This window comes from Strongylocentrotus purpuratus, unplaced genomic scaffold (genome assembly GCF_000002235.5).
Source record: "Strongylocentrotus purpuratus isolate Spur 01 unplaced genomic scaffold, Spur_5.0 spur5_scaffold_3, whole genome shotgun sequence".
NCBI classification, from domain to species: Eukaryota; Metazoa; Echinodermata; class Echinoidea; order Camarodonta; family Strongylocentrotidae; genus Strongylocentrotus; species Strongylocentrotus purpuratus.
In genome coordinates, this window is record NW_022145609.1 from 35,564,941 (window position 1) to 35,579,689 (window position 14,749).

Here is a 14,749-nt window from a genome sequence, read left to right on the forward strand (position 1 = left end):
CAGTTTGATCATTTATTTTTATGCCTCCACCACCGTGAGGTGTTGCCGGAGGCATTATGTTTTTCGAGTTGTCCGTCCGTCCATGCGTCCGTCCGAAAGTCGTTTCCGCGATAACTTCAGAACAATTGAACAGATTTTTACCAAACTTGGTTCAAGTAAGCATGAGAAGATAACTTGATTAGATTTGGGGGTCAAATTGTTGAAGGTCAAAGGTCACAGGGTCTAAAGACTTGCAAAATTACACCCAAAATTTCTTGTTGATTTTTACCAAACTTGGCTCAGGTATGTATAAGCATGAGAGGATAACTTTATAACTTGATTAGATTTTGGGGTCAAGAAATCAAAGGTCACGGGGCCTAAAAACTTTGGAAACATCCCCCCCAAAAGATTGTTACCACAATAACTTAAGAAGTCTTGAATATATTTTTACCAAACTTAGCTCAGGTGAATGATTTGATTAAATTTTTGGTTCAGGGGTCAAAGGTCAAGGGCCCCCCAAAATTGTAAAAACCACCCCAAAATAGTTTGTTTCAGTTTAGCATTGAATATTTTTCTGATCGTGTGATGTAAGTGGGCAATATGTTTCTGATGACATGATCGCGGAGGCATGAATTTCATTCCATCTAGTTCTTCATTCACTGACAGCACATTAATGTCTGGGGTTAATTCCCCATTAACTTATGAATCTTTACCACGGAGCACTATTGCAATTGCAGAATCAAGCGAAGAAGAGGAGATGGAGGAAGAAGAACAGGAGAAGGAAGAACAGGAGGAACACCTTGAGTCGGAATCGGAAGAAGAAAAAGGTACATATTAACCCATTCAGGACAGGAATAATTTTAGAGCATATTCAATCTCTATTTCTTCCTAAAATTGGCAACATTAAATTTTTAAATTTAATAATTACAATATTTCATTCAAAATTTGTTTAAAAGCAAGAAGTTGCCAATTTACATAAAAAAATAGTGACTTGTAACTGATTATAGTGATGCCAATGTGAGGATTTATGACAATTCTAGTGATTATTTTGAAAATTCTCTACGTCGAATGACTAATAGTTAACATTGGTCGGATTTCATGTAGAATTTTTTCTCTTCTGCTCATGCATGTCTTTTTTTAGAGCCCTGAATCAAAAGTAATTGAACAAAAACACAAAATGTGTTCATTCGTCCTGAAAGGGTCAAGTAAAACTAACTTTCTTCAGATCACAATGTTTTAAGTTCTGTATACATTGATTTCACGTTTCTGTGAGAATTTATTTTATTTAAATTCAATTGAATTCAAATTCAAATGGCAGAAGCATAAATTTTGACAGCGCACAGCCAGAATCCATCTAGTACTACTTCATTCAGTGACAGCACATTATTGTCTGGGGTTAATTCCCCATTAACTTATGAATCTTTACCACGGAGCACTATTGCAATTGCAGAATCAAGCGAAGAAGAGGAGATGGAGGAAGAAGAACAGGAGAAGGAAGAACAGGAGGAACATCTTGAGTCAGAATCAGAACAAGAAGGTACAAATTAAGTAAAACTACCTTTATTCAGATTACAATGTTTTAATTACTATATACATTGATTTCACTTTTCTGTTAGAATTTTGGCAGAGAAAAAAAAATTTGTTGATTAACATTCAATTCAATTCAAATTCAAATACGGTTTAATTGACATATTAAAGTATATGCCAATAGCCAAAGACTTCATTTGTCACATTTACAACCCCAGGTTGACAATCCCGTTAAAACCAGTTAGAAGTGTCAACTGGTTTTAACAGGTTTTGCTGGATATTACTGGTTTTAACGGGTATGAACTGGAAAACAAATATTCCCAGTTCCAACCAGTTGCATAAGTGGTAAAGATCATTAATTCCAGTTAGACAATGCAACAGGATCCAGTTAAGAGTCAGTTAAGAGTACACTCACAGCTATTTCCAGTTACACAACTGGAACCAGAAGGATATTTCCAGTTACACAACTGGAACCAGAAGGATTTCCAGTTACACAAGGAACCAGAAGGATTTCCAGTTACACAACAGGAACCAGAAGGATTTCCAGTTACACAACAGGTTTTAGCTGATATTTCACTTTACTTAAAAAAATAATATTAATACTTAATGATATTAACAAGATCCATTTGCTAACTGAATCTCGTTGCATTCTGTTTCCATGTTCCTACGTCGCCGCCTCCACTCAACCTCTTTGCCCCATCCCGCCCGTCTTCAGCCCGTTGCTTCACCCTGCCTTCTCCACACTCAGCCGAGATCGTCCCGCTGTCCCGCCCGCCAAAGGTTTCATCCTGCACGGCTCCCGTCATTTATCTGCCGCCACAACCCACGGACAACAAAGGTATTGCCCAAGGTTTATCTGTACCTAGTTTGGATAAATTCATGCACTTACAAATAAATGGCTGCAGTTCCTTTTGCATGTGGTTGCATGGAAACAATGACTCCACCCACACCAACATCCATATGCCTCTTCTTTTTCCCATAATACATTTCCATACCCTACTTTGAAGCAAGGTTGGTTATAAATTCCAGCCTGTACATCACGGATAATCTTAACTATTTTTATATCATGGTTACCGTGATACGATGATTGGCTTGGTAATCATTAAAACTTTTATGTTGCCTTCGTTTTCAGGGCACAGGTGGCACATTTGGTTTATTTCTCAATAGGGACTCGTTTTGAACTAATACAGTGTACTAGTATTCAAACCCTTCCAAATTTCTCCATTTTTAATTTATGAATTTTTACCATGGAGCACTTTCACAATTTCAGAATCTAGTGAAGAGGATGAGGAGGAGGAGGAGGAAGCAGAAGAGGAAGACTCATCCCCTTTATCTCATGAAAGTGATCCTGACTATAAGCCAGAAGGCCATGTAGAGGAGAGACTTAGTAAGAATACTTTATATATTTTATTATTTTAAATTATCTAATTATAATTCTTAGGCAGGTATAGGTATAATTCTTAGGCAGGTAAAAAAAGTTAGGGGATGATTTAATTGGAATCATAAGTAATGAAGATTTTTTGCTAGATAGACAAAAATTCCTTATGCATAAGGACTTCTAATATTTACCAAATTGTAGGGTATTTATTCACTTAATTCAGTTGATACTTAATGTTCTGTCTATTAGAAAAGTCAATTAGGTTGTTGCAGGTGCGAGTATTTACTTACTCATGATATGGGGTATGAACAATTTTGTTGACATTAGTATGTACTGAATATAGATATATATATATATATATATATATATCTAAGGCACACCTCCTAGTACTCCTGTCCTTCACAGCGTAAGCGTGAATTCGGGATCCCAATAAAGAACTAGTTTTATGGTCTGTTAGCGGGTGTTCTAACTTGGGTGAGGGGCTTAGTCAAAAACACACCAATTGAAATAGAATCAAGTCAATTAAGTAATTTATAAATCATAAGAATAAATAACAAAAGCGCTGGGACACAAGATTGAATTAAAGTGTCAAATTAATTATAGACATTTATTTACAAATAAGGTCCAAAAAATTCGTTCGGCAAAGTGAATAATTATAATAATCAAACAAACAATCTAAATCAATAATAGTTACCTAAACAATGTAGCTTTGGCTTAAAATTAAATCAAACTTAATTACGCTCTGTCCTTACTTACACTACAGGGTGAGGGAATATTAAAGGTGGGATGATTGGGAAGTATTAGTAATCGTGATCACTTACATGCACGCGGGAGTTTATTTTGAACGCGAAATGTTTACAGCTACTCACGAACTTGAAGAGATGCGGGGACAGGACGCCTGTTGATTTACGAAGCGGGATCGGGATCAAGAACAATTACGGGAACTCACGAAGACGGGCACAGTAATCGTGGCGACAGGAACACTTGTAAAATGACTGGAATAATTTCAGGAACGCAGGAAGAAACTCGATTTAGCAAAAGGTTAATGGTACCGAATTGCTAATGTTCACCAAGCTTTCTCCTCAGCAGGATTTATAACAGTTGCTTGACTTGTCGTAAGAGTTCTCTTGAAGAATTAGACTTAATTAACTCGAAGCTGGACAATTACAGACGTATTTCTCACTGGAACACTGAAGATTATTCTTTCAAAGTCTGTTGATACTTTAGTTGTGTTGATGACGGCTGGAGTTAATAGTTAGCTTGGGTAAAGGATGGGATGGGACTTGAAGGGACGTACAAGGGACTTCAGCTATCTACTTCCTCTCTCGCTCTGGCTCTCTGGCTCTCTCTGACTAAAACTATCTCGGACCTCTACTTTTAAACCTTATTTCATTTCTTCTGATTGGTTATTACAATTAAAAAGGGGAGGGATCAAATGTAAACTAAACTTTCATTGGTCACAAGTCACTTCCCAAAGTCCACTGACCAAAGCTTGGCTATAAATTCAGGGAAAATATGTTCTGAACCTTGGTAGAATTTGGAAATGACCTACACTGTTACACCTGTTTACTTCGAATCTGGGCAGAATACAAAATAATTAATAAACTGTAGGAGTAACCACTTTCTCTAAATACTGAGTTGTTTACTACTGATATTGACCAAATATGGTGTTACCCAACTCATGAATGGGGTGATGCAAGCACTGACGTCAGAATTGTTTATCAACATTGGCCGAAATCTAGGAATTTTGAAGGTCTCAGACCATTAGGATGTCTGACGTATCAAACATACTTAGGAGGGTGGACAGATTTATTATATTGGGGGCAGGGAGTTGACCTATTGACCAGTGGTCGAGTGACCTATTATAGTCTCTTCTCTACAGACTTTCATACTGGGTCTAAAAGATATTGAATAGATTACATAAGGGAAATAGATAATAGAATGGAATTAATTAGCTACTATTCTTCTCTCCTACATATACATATATATATATATATATATACATATACATCCATCTGCCCTTCATAAGACAGAGATGTGTACTTCAAAAAATATGCACGTCTTCTTACTCCTTTCTTTCCACAGAATATTTGGCCGACAAGTTCTGCATGAACCTCATGTCGAGGCTTGGGAAACACAAAGCACCCCATGTGGCAAAACAACACTCGCGCCAGCTTGTCACCGTTGTAGCAAGCATTGGTGGTCTGGACTGTCTCATAGACCTACAAGTTGCTGAGGAATGGCTTAACAAGGAAGTCAAAAGAGACACACAAAAACCCGGGACATTGGATTCCTATTGCCACTCAGTAGCACTATATTTTGATTATTTGGCCCAATCACACAAGATGGATGTTTTCACCTCATTTACAGGATTGTCTACCCTCAGAAGACGCGCCCAAGACTGGAGACAATTAGCCGCTAGCTTGCAAAAGGATAAAAAAAAAGCTGCAATTGCTAAAAAGGAGATGGGTTACCGTAAGTTACCCCGATTCGCATTCGTTCCACCATGCAAAATTTTTTCTCTGCCTGACTTGCTAACTTTTTACTGTCATGCTTTTCGTAATTTTTTTCTATTTTCGCAATAATCAGACATACAGTTATGTCGCTATACCAAATTTTGTCAGACCAAAGGGGGCTCAAAAACTTGATATTTTGTGTACAGCCAATATACATCGTGATTTCTGTTGGAATCCATAAAGATGTAAATAAATTATATTTTGGGGGCTTAAACTAACTAATTTATGGAAAATTATGCTTCAGCATTCATTTTCCTTGTAAAAACAATACAGAACAAAGGTAAAAAAAAGGGTTTTGTATTTGTATTTGTATTTATTAACATTTATTTCCTTCTCAACATCACAATATAAAACACAATGTATATATACATGATATATGTAACAATTTTTTTTTTTTTTCAACATAGAGTATACAGTAAATAGTTCAGATACGGAAGGAGGCGAAAACCCGGAAAGCGTAGCTTGAGTTGGGAACGCCCATAATAAATTGACACAGTTACCGAAAGAACATTATAGATATTATTATGAAAATTAAATTGTATATAACAGAACTTTGATAGGAAGGAAAAAATAGTGAAAGGAAGGGAGGAGAGAATTAAGTATAGGAAGGCATGTTCACTTATAAAGAGAAATTTACATCAATTGGGCTGTACATGATTATTGAGTCTGCGATTACATCATAAAGATAACGAAGTACAATTGAAATAGTGAAATAGAATTCTTAATACTATAATAACTTGAACAGCTTTGTAACTTCTTTACATAGACACGTCTAATATAAATTTGAAACAAATATTCAGTTGATGATAACTAATGAGTAAGGTGTTAATCAGGGATGGGAATTTAAAATAATGGAAATTTTTTTGTGTTTCTTTATTCATAGTATCGCGACTGACAGATGAGGACTGTCAGGAAATTCACGAGAAGTTGGAGGAGTACTACACAGATAAACTACACCCACTATTCCTTGGTTTGGGTCAACTCAGAGTGGGTGATTCAGCCACAATGCGCGGCTACTTCTTGATGGTGATAGCCCTTCATAACGCCTCTCGAGCGGGGGAACACATCAATATGATGGTGGACTGGGTGCTCTCGGCTCGTAAAGAGCCTACAACAGGCAACTATGTGATAAAGGTAAGGTAATCAATAAAAAAAATGTACCATTCCAGCAATGAACAGGTATACAACATTGTACATTATTTTATTATACAGTGTCCATGTAATGTAATATAATATAATATAAAAGAATATATAACGTAATATAACATATATATATATATATATAATGTAATGTAATATAAATGTAATATTAATTACATTTTTATTACCATCAGGTGGTGCTGGAGGCATTATGTTTTCAGGTTTTCTGTATGTGCGCCCATCCAAAACTTGTTACCGCGATAACTTCAGAACCACTGTATGAGCATGTAAGGATCAACTAATTAGATTTTGGGTTCAGAGGTTCACAGATCACAAAAATCTTGTAAGAATCACCCACAATAGATTGTTTTGCACTAACTGCAGTTTTCGTTTATCCAAGTTTTATAGCTGTGGTAAAGCATTTACATTTGTGTCTTTTATTGGATGACCAGACAACAGTCAGTGTTCAGGGTTTCCTGTTAAAGTGTAATATCATTAAAGAGAACGCTTCTTCTCCTGGTATTAGCTCATAATACTTTTCAGGCTTTCAATGGTAGCATTTCCTTCCATCTTTTTATTCATCCACAGGTTCTGGAACATAAAACAGCCCTTACACAAGGCTCAGCCAGGGTCAGCCTGCCGGAGAGGGAATACAATCGACTGTTGGCGTATCTGCGTGCCGTAAGGCCGAGGATGCCAGGGTATTCTTCAACGATTAAAACGGTGTTTTTCACCTCACAAACACCCTACATGTCAACTTCCACCAACACCTACTACATGGGTTCCATTTGCCATAAAATCGGGCTGTCAAAATCACTTACCAACACAGCCATCAGACAATGGGCCTCATCGACCGTAAATATACATAGTCTTTTTAATCGTTGAATTCACTATACGATATTTTCTCCCTACAAAGTTTACATTCTAATGTGGAAAGGCACAATACTTGGATCTAAGATTCAAATTGCTTCAGATCAATCAGGGCTTATGACTTTTGCATTTTTAGTGAGATGATCAGCTGTTCAAAATCCACCAATGACATGTTAAATTGGATACCTCGTAAAATATATACATTCATAATCATGATTGCTGTGCAATTTGAGGATTTAAAGGAAATTCAGAACATTGTTTGTAATTTTAAGATTTGTTATCTAAAATGCTATTTAACACCAAACCATGGTATTTTTTAATCGCAGATGGCAGAGAAACATCCAGAACGACAAGTCGACACAGCATGCGCAATGCATCACAGTTTACCGACTGCACAGCGCAACTATCAGGCTATGTCCGTTCAGGATAGAAAAAAGGCCCTATTTACCCAAGCAATTTCCAAGACACTGAGGGTATGTACAAAGGTTTTTCATATCTTTATCACAATACTCTTCATATAATACTTATAACTATGAAAATTACAATTAATTAAATAGGAACAAGTTATTTATAATAGCTAAGACGCTTCTATGCCACATTGACGACTACTAATACTAAGAATAATATCATAACTATTAATAATGCTTATCCGTCAAGTATGAATGAATTTGTTTAATTGAATTAATATATTTAATGAAATTGTAGGGTGGAGTCCTTTTGATCTTTCCCAATTATTCCCAAGAGTGTGTAGCGACAAATGTTACAGTGCATTCATTTATAATTCACTGGTATACATATTGTGTTTTTAATCCAAAATGGCCGCTTTAGAAGTCATTGAGAGTTCGAGGATTTGGTATTACGCCATGTCCTCAGAACTGGTTTTAACTCGATTTATTATATAACGATGTTTCCTTTATATTTTTAATTGTGTATTTTCGCCCCTCGGAGCTTACGCAAGCTCGGGTCTAGTAGGGGGGTTAATGTAGCGACAAATGTTACAGTGCATTCATTTATAATTCACTGGTATACATATTGTGTTTTTAATCCAAAATGGCCGCTTTAGAAGTCATTGAGAGTTCGAGGATTTGGTATTACGCCATGTCCTCAGAACTGGTTTTAACTCGATTTATTATATAACGATGTTTATTCATTAGTATTTTGATCACATGACCAATTAACATAGATGTACGCGTATTTATTCATAAGTATTTAGATCACGTGCCTTATTAACATACATGTGCGCTTGTTTTGAACCAATCGCGCTGTAGTTGATTGGCGCTCTTCTGATTTTCCTGTGCGGGAATCAGTGAGCTGTTTTAATATTGGTATACACACATGCTGTTATTGTGTTGATGATTGTACCTAGAAAATTGTATCCAACGAGGATTGAACTGCTACGTCCCCGGACCATTCCCGGTGGACGTGCTCACCTATTTACATCTTGTACGTTTTGCAAGATATATTTTGACTCTCTCGATGTTCAACATTGACGACACTTTAATTCACCAGCAGTGAGAATAGAACATTTAATATGATCTAACGTTTTTCTCACCTGCATTATTGTTTGACAACCTTTTATCATCGACTTCATATATATTGTCTCGACATTTGATTCTTCGACCTGCATCGCAAGTCACTGAAGTTGATCTATTGACATTGACTGCATCATCATTGTATTCATCTGTTAACTGATTCATCATCGTTGTCTTCATCACCGTTGTCTTCATCATCGCTGTCTTCACCAGCGTCGTCTTCATCGTCGACTTCATCATCGCTGTCTTCACCAGCGTCGTCTTCATCATTGTCATCATCGTTGTATTCAACATCGTCTTCATCATCGTGGTATTCACCTAGCGTCGATCATCGTCTGCATATCCTACGCGATCGACAACCAGCTCGTCGACCACTGTTTTCGACTAGATCTAGCTAGTTTCTACATCTACCTAGAACTTGAAGAAGATCTACTTTGAATTCAACTCCAATGACTCACGTAACGTTAATTATATTGTGATTTATGCTTTGCATTGTTTATCATTGTGAGGCCTTATTTTGACTGACTGAGTGCCTGTTGTTGAGTGCGTACGCTTACTAACACATATTTTACATGTTTATAATTGCACTAGGTCTAGTTCTAGGCCTATGCCTGGTCTACTGATCTAGATCTGCTATAGTCTAGATCCACCGATATATTGTTGTATTCTCGTGTTGTGCATTCCGTACACATACACAAGTAGAGATTTGTTTAGCGGTTTCTTGAACCACAATATTTCGTGCCTATGTAAGTAAATCTAAACGCTGTCTAGCTTAGATTTGAGTAGTATTTTCTTGACTGTTATTATTCATGCAGTGGGAATGATATTTAACTGACTTGTTTTAGTACTGTTTTAAGTTGTACTGAACAGCTAGACTCCTGATATTTCGAGACTTGTATTCAGCGGTAATCATTAATACCATAGTGACTAAGTTGAGTCTCCTTTACATTAATGTGCTGTTGGAAGTTATCTATGTTTGATTATTAATAGTAACTACCAAGGGCCTAGTGATAGTTTAATTGTCTGTCACTGTTGAGATAGACAGAAGAGGTGTCTGATAATTCTGTAATCATTGTATCTTATGTGAAATTATAGAATATAGAACCAGTTTTTAACCATAATCAATTTGTCTGGATGTGATCATTTATTAAGTGTTTTCTTGTCTGGAGGGATACTGCTTTTTAGTAGTTTAATAAAAAAAGGGAATTATGTGGGATTACTAGTTAACACGCAACATAGTCCATACCCCATGTAGTTTTCCAAAAGTGTTTAACCTAGGTGATTATTATTCCTCCTGTGAATTTTCCATTCAATGGGGAGGGGGGTATTGTTATTTCTACGTTATATTAATAAGGTGAATTTGTTACATTAAAATGCACAACCCAGGTAGCTACTTATGAAATTACTTATTTTCTTGCCTCCGCCTTTCAAAAGTGGTACCTTAAAGGTATAGATCAGTAATGGTCAGGGTGAAGAAAATTATGTGAAATGAGCTGAAGTAGTCACAAATTGCTTTACATGCATACAAATAAATATGTACGAAATGGGGTGATAATACTTGCACTAATTGTGGCAGTTTTTGGTCTGAATGTCACAACCAAATGCCGACCAACCGTCACCGCTACGGAACTGAGTGAGGTTCTTGCACCGTAGGTTTGGGCGCTGAGCGACCCGTATTTTTGCTACGAACAGTGGGCAAATATCTGAAGCGCCACCTCTCCCAAAACTAATCTACACGTTTAACCATTATTTTACTTCAATCAAAATGAATAAAAGAATGTAATAATGAAATCATTATTTTTGTTGTTTCTTACATTACAATCTATTGTTTTTGTCCTTTATAATTCCTATTTCAGAAGATGACACCTGCTACTCCACCTCCACCTACAAGTGATGGACAGCCAGAGAATGTCAAGGTACATGACCAACTTATGTGTTAATCTTGAAAAAAGAAAACAATAGTGTACAGTGCCGTTGAACCTAGTCAGACGAGTCTTTAAGAGCCGTGTTTGTCCTGGGTTCTGAAAAGATTTATATACTTCACAACACACACATTGTGTTTGGAGGGTCAATTTGTAAAATTAAAATGTACAACCCAGATAGTTTTTCAGGAAGTTATTTAGTTTCATGCCTCCACTCATAGTGGTACCATAACCATTATTTTACTTCAATCAAAATGAATCAAAGAATGTAATATAGTGAAATCATTATTTTTGTTGTTTGTTACATTACAATCTAAGAGATTGGTACTGAAAATTGTTTTTGTCCTTTATAATTCCTATTTCAGAAGATGACACCTGCTACTCCACCTCCACCTACAAGTGATGGACAGCCAGAGAATGTCAAGGTACATGAACACCCAAATGTTTCTATTACTTTAATGGTTATACTGTAAATGACTCTTTGTTTTAACATTGTATATTCTCTCATCTTTCAGAAATCAATAGCCTCTAGCTGTTCAAGTTCGGCATTAGAAGGGACAGATACACTGGTAGGTTTAATGAATCCTAAGGCATGTTTCCTTGATCCGTCTTAGGATCCGTCTGTACGTACAAACATATGTCTGCCCATTCCTACTTCTGTTCGTTTTTTTTTTGTTTTTTTTTGTCATTCTCGCAATAACTTTAAGACTTGAAACTTTGTTCAGGTATGCATATAGAAATCACTGTGATTCATGAAAATTGGGGTCATGAGGTCAAAGTTCAAAGGTCACAGAGATCATTGGATATCGGTGATAACTCAATGGTTTGACATAGCAACTTTAAATTTTGGTTCTGTATGCGTATAGGATACACAATGTTGTGAGTAAATTTTGAGGGTGATTTGGACAAAGGCCATAGAGATTATTTAACACATGAATTAGTTCCTACTTGCAATAACGAAATGGCAAATTATTGTCCGATTAAGATCAAATGCAAATGGGAAGCACAGTGATCTGTTAACATTTTTGGTTCATTATGCTAAATATCAAAGGTCATTGAAAGCAATATGACTGAAATATCATGCAAAACTACCATGTGTATAAACTCGAATATGTATTTCACCCGAAATGTCAGCAGGCTACTAAATGGAGATGTAACGCACACTTTATTTCTTGTTCTTTAACCCATTCAGGATGAATGAACACATTTTGTGCTTTGGTTCAATAACTTTATGATTCAAGGCTCTAAAAAATACAGACATCCATGAGCAGAAGTAGAACAAAAATCTACACAAAATCTGACCAATGTTATTGTGTAACCATTAGTCGTTCGATGTAGAGAATTTTTAAAAATAGAATAATCACTAAAATTGGCAACACAATAATCAGTTAGAAGTCACTATTTTTCTACATCAATTGGCAACTTCTGACTTTTAAACACATTTTTCAACAATCGAGATTCAATTTGACCGATATATTGTAATAATTGGATTTAAAAATCTAATGTTGCCAATTTTAGGAAGAAATAGTGGTTGAATATGATCTAAAATTATTCCTGTCTTGAATGGGTTAACAGCATGATCAGTATAGGCAAAATCTTTCGAGTTGGAACTTTAAAGATGTTAACGTGATCATTGAAAAAAATCAGAGCCCAAATTTAATTTACATTGATTTGACTTGGATGTTATTGTTGATACTGGTGATGGAATTTTTCCTAAATCTCTTTTTATACTTGTTTATTTCAGTTCACCCATTCAAGCTGCACAACTACGGAAAGAGAATTGCTGGGAAGGGCACGGAAAAGAATGAAGTTCACTTCAAGTGAGGTAGAGGCAATCAGTGAGCTCTTCCAGACCTTTCTTGAGGAAAAAAAGGTTCCAACCCTCTTGCAAGCCAAAGAGACCATGGACGAGAACCCTGAACTTTCAAAAATCTTGACGCTAAGAACACCAAAAGACGTTATTGACAAGATAAAGAATAAGATAAAGGAAAAGAAATAATTCTAAACCGTCTGTATTGAAAAACTTGGTATACTAAAGATCGAATTTGACACATATGACCATCTAACCATTATACGTATGCGATGGTGTTGTCCCAGGTCTTATGATGGGATCAACATTCAAGTTTTCTGCAAGATACTCATTTTAGCATTAGCTTTGCAACTGTTCATTCTGAGGTGACCAAAATTGGATCATTAATGCAATTTGGACATGTCCATGTTTATCTATGGCTATTGCCTTGTTTGTTTGTTTTTTGTTGCATAATACAATGCCATGGTAAAGAAAATTTAAACAAAACTTATTTTATTTAATAACTTATAAAGTACTTTCAGGGGAATTAAGCCCAGATATTAATTTGTTGTCAGTAGAGAAAGAAAAATGAAATGATCAGACTGTGACTGTGACTGTTGAGTAGAATTGGATGATCCATTCAAACTTTATAAGTTTTCAAAATTTCGATTTACACTTCTGATGGGCTTCTTTAATTGGCAACCTTCAGGCATAAAATGGCTGCCAACATGGAAACCTCTGCATTCACTTTGTACATAGAATTTCACAAATTCTTCGTTTTGAAGAAAAGTAGACAAAATTTTCCTTTTTCGTTTGAGTATAAAATGGACATATCAATTCTGCAGGCATTTTGGGAAGAATTATGTTGATTCCTTGTCCACTTTTCTTGAAAAGGAACAAATGTGAAATTCTGTGTACAAAATGAATGGAGAGTTCTTCATGTTGGCAGCCATTTTGTGCCTGTAGGTTGCCAATTCAAGGAGCCCATCAATGGTGTAAATCAAAATTTGAAACTTAATAACTTTTGAACAGGTCATCTGATTTTCCTCAAATTTTCACTGTTTGATCATTATATTTTTCTTCATTTACTGACAGCAGATTAATGTCTGAGGTTAATTCCCCTTTAAAGAATCATGGTCAAATTTACTGTGTATGATGTATAGGTGCTGCTATGTGATGGATAAATACTTCATTCTATTAAAAATACATTGTCATGGTAGCCACTCAATTACTAGAAAAGTCCTTTTCAATGACCCTCTTCCAACAATTTTGAAGCAATCAAGTTTACCTGCAAGAATCTCTTTTAGCAATAACTTTGCAACTGTTTGTTCTATGGTGACCAAAATTGGATCTTTGAAGCAATTGGGACACACCCATATTTAGCTTTAGCTATTGCCTTGGTATGTATGCTGCATAATGCAATGCCTTGCCGTGGAAACATTTTTACCAAAAGTTATCTGATTGAATAACTTCTAAAGTACTTAAAGAATCATGGTCAAATTTAGTATGTATGATCTATACATGCAGCTATGTGATGGATAAATAATTTATTAAAAATACATTGCCATGGTAACCACACATTTGCTATAGAAGTCCTTTGTAATGACCCTCTACAAAAATTTAGAAGCAATCAAGCTCAAAATTGGAAGGTATTATTGCAATAAGATGTTGATTGTGAAAAGAACTTGTATTTGGAATTTCTTGAATAATGTATTGCCATGCAGGTGAACATTAGAGCTAAGAGCAACAAATGCTCATGTGGAATACTTCAAACGGCAAGTTCAAATATCTGCTCATTGAGAACGAAGAACAGCAAGTAGTACCATGGTACCATTCAAGGGAAGGTTAGTTGTGAGGCAGTACATGCCAGAGAAGCCCCACAAGTAGGGATTCAAGCTTTGGGGAAGAGTTGGCTCATCAAGGTTTCTTCATGACTTTGATGTGTACCAAGGTAGAACAGGTACTACAAACAACGTAAGGTCACCATATGGACTTTCTGGAGATGTTGTGCTGAAAATGACCTCAACTCTACCAGAAAATTGCTTGTGTTACGATATACAGTATATAATCAGAAAATAAAGTGAGCCAGCCATGGC

The 14,749-nt window shown here is 36.0% G+C and overlaps 1 protein-coding gene across 2 annotated transcripts; it reads left to right on the top strand.

Annotated features, from left to right (window-relative positions):
* Positions 1-11,212: 11,212 nt before the first annotated feature.
* Positions 11,213-13,356, top strand: LOC115928608. Of its 2 annotated transcripts, XM_030996032.1 has the most exons (3): positions 11,213-11,289; positions 11,380-11,433; positions 12,609-13,356. In XM_030996032.1, the coding sequence occupies exons 1-3, from the start codon at positions 11,233-11,235 to the stop codon at positions 12,861-12,863; spliced, it is 366 nt and encodes a 121-aa protein (XP_030851892.1). In that variant the 5' UTR covers positions 11,213-11,232; the 3' UTR covers positions 12,864-13,356. The 2 variants fall into 2 exon arrangements, with proteins under 2 accessions (XP_030851892.1, XP_030851893.1); XM_030996033.1 differs by lacking the exon at positions 11,380-11,433.
* The last annotated feature ends 1,393 nt before the right edge of the window (positions 13,357-14,749 follow it).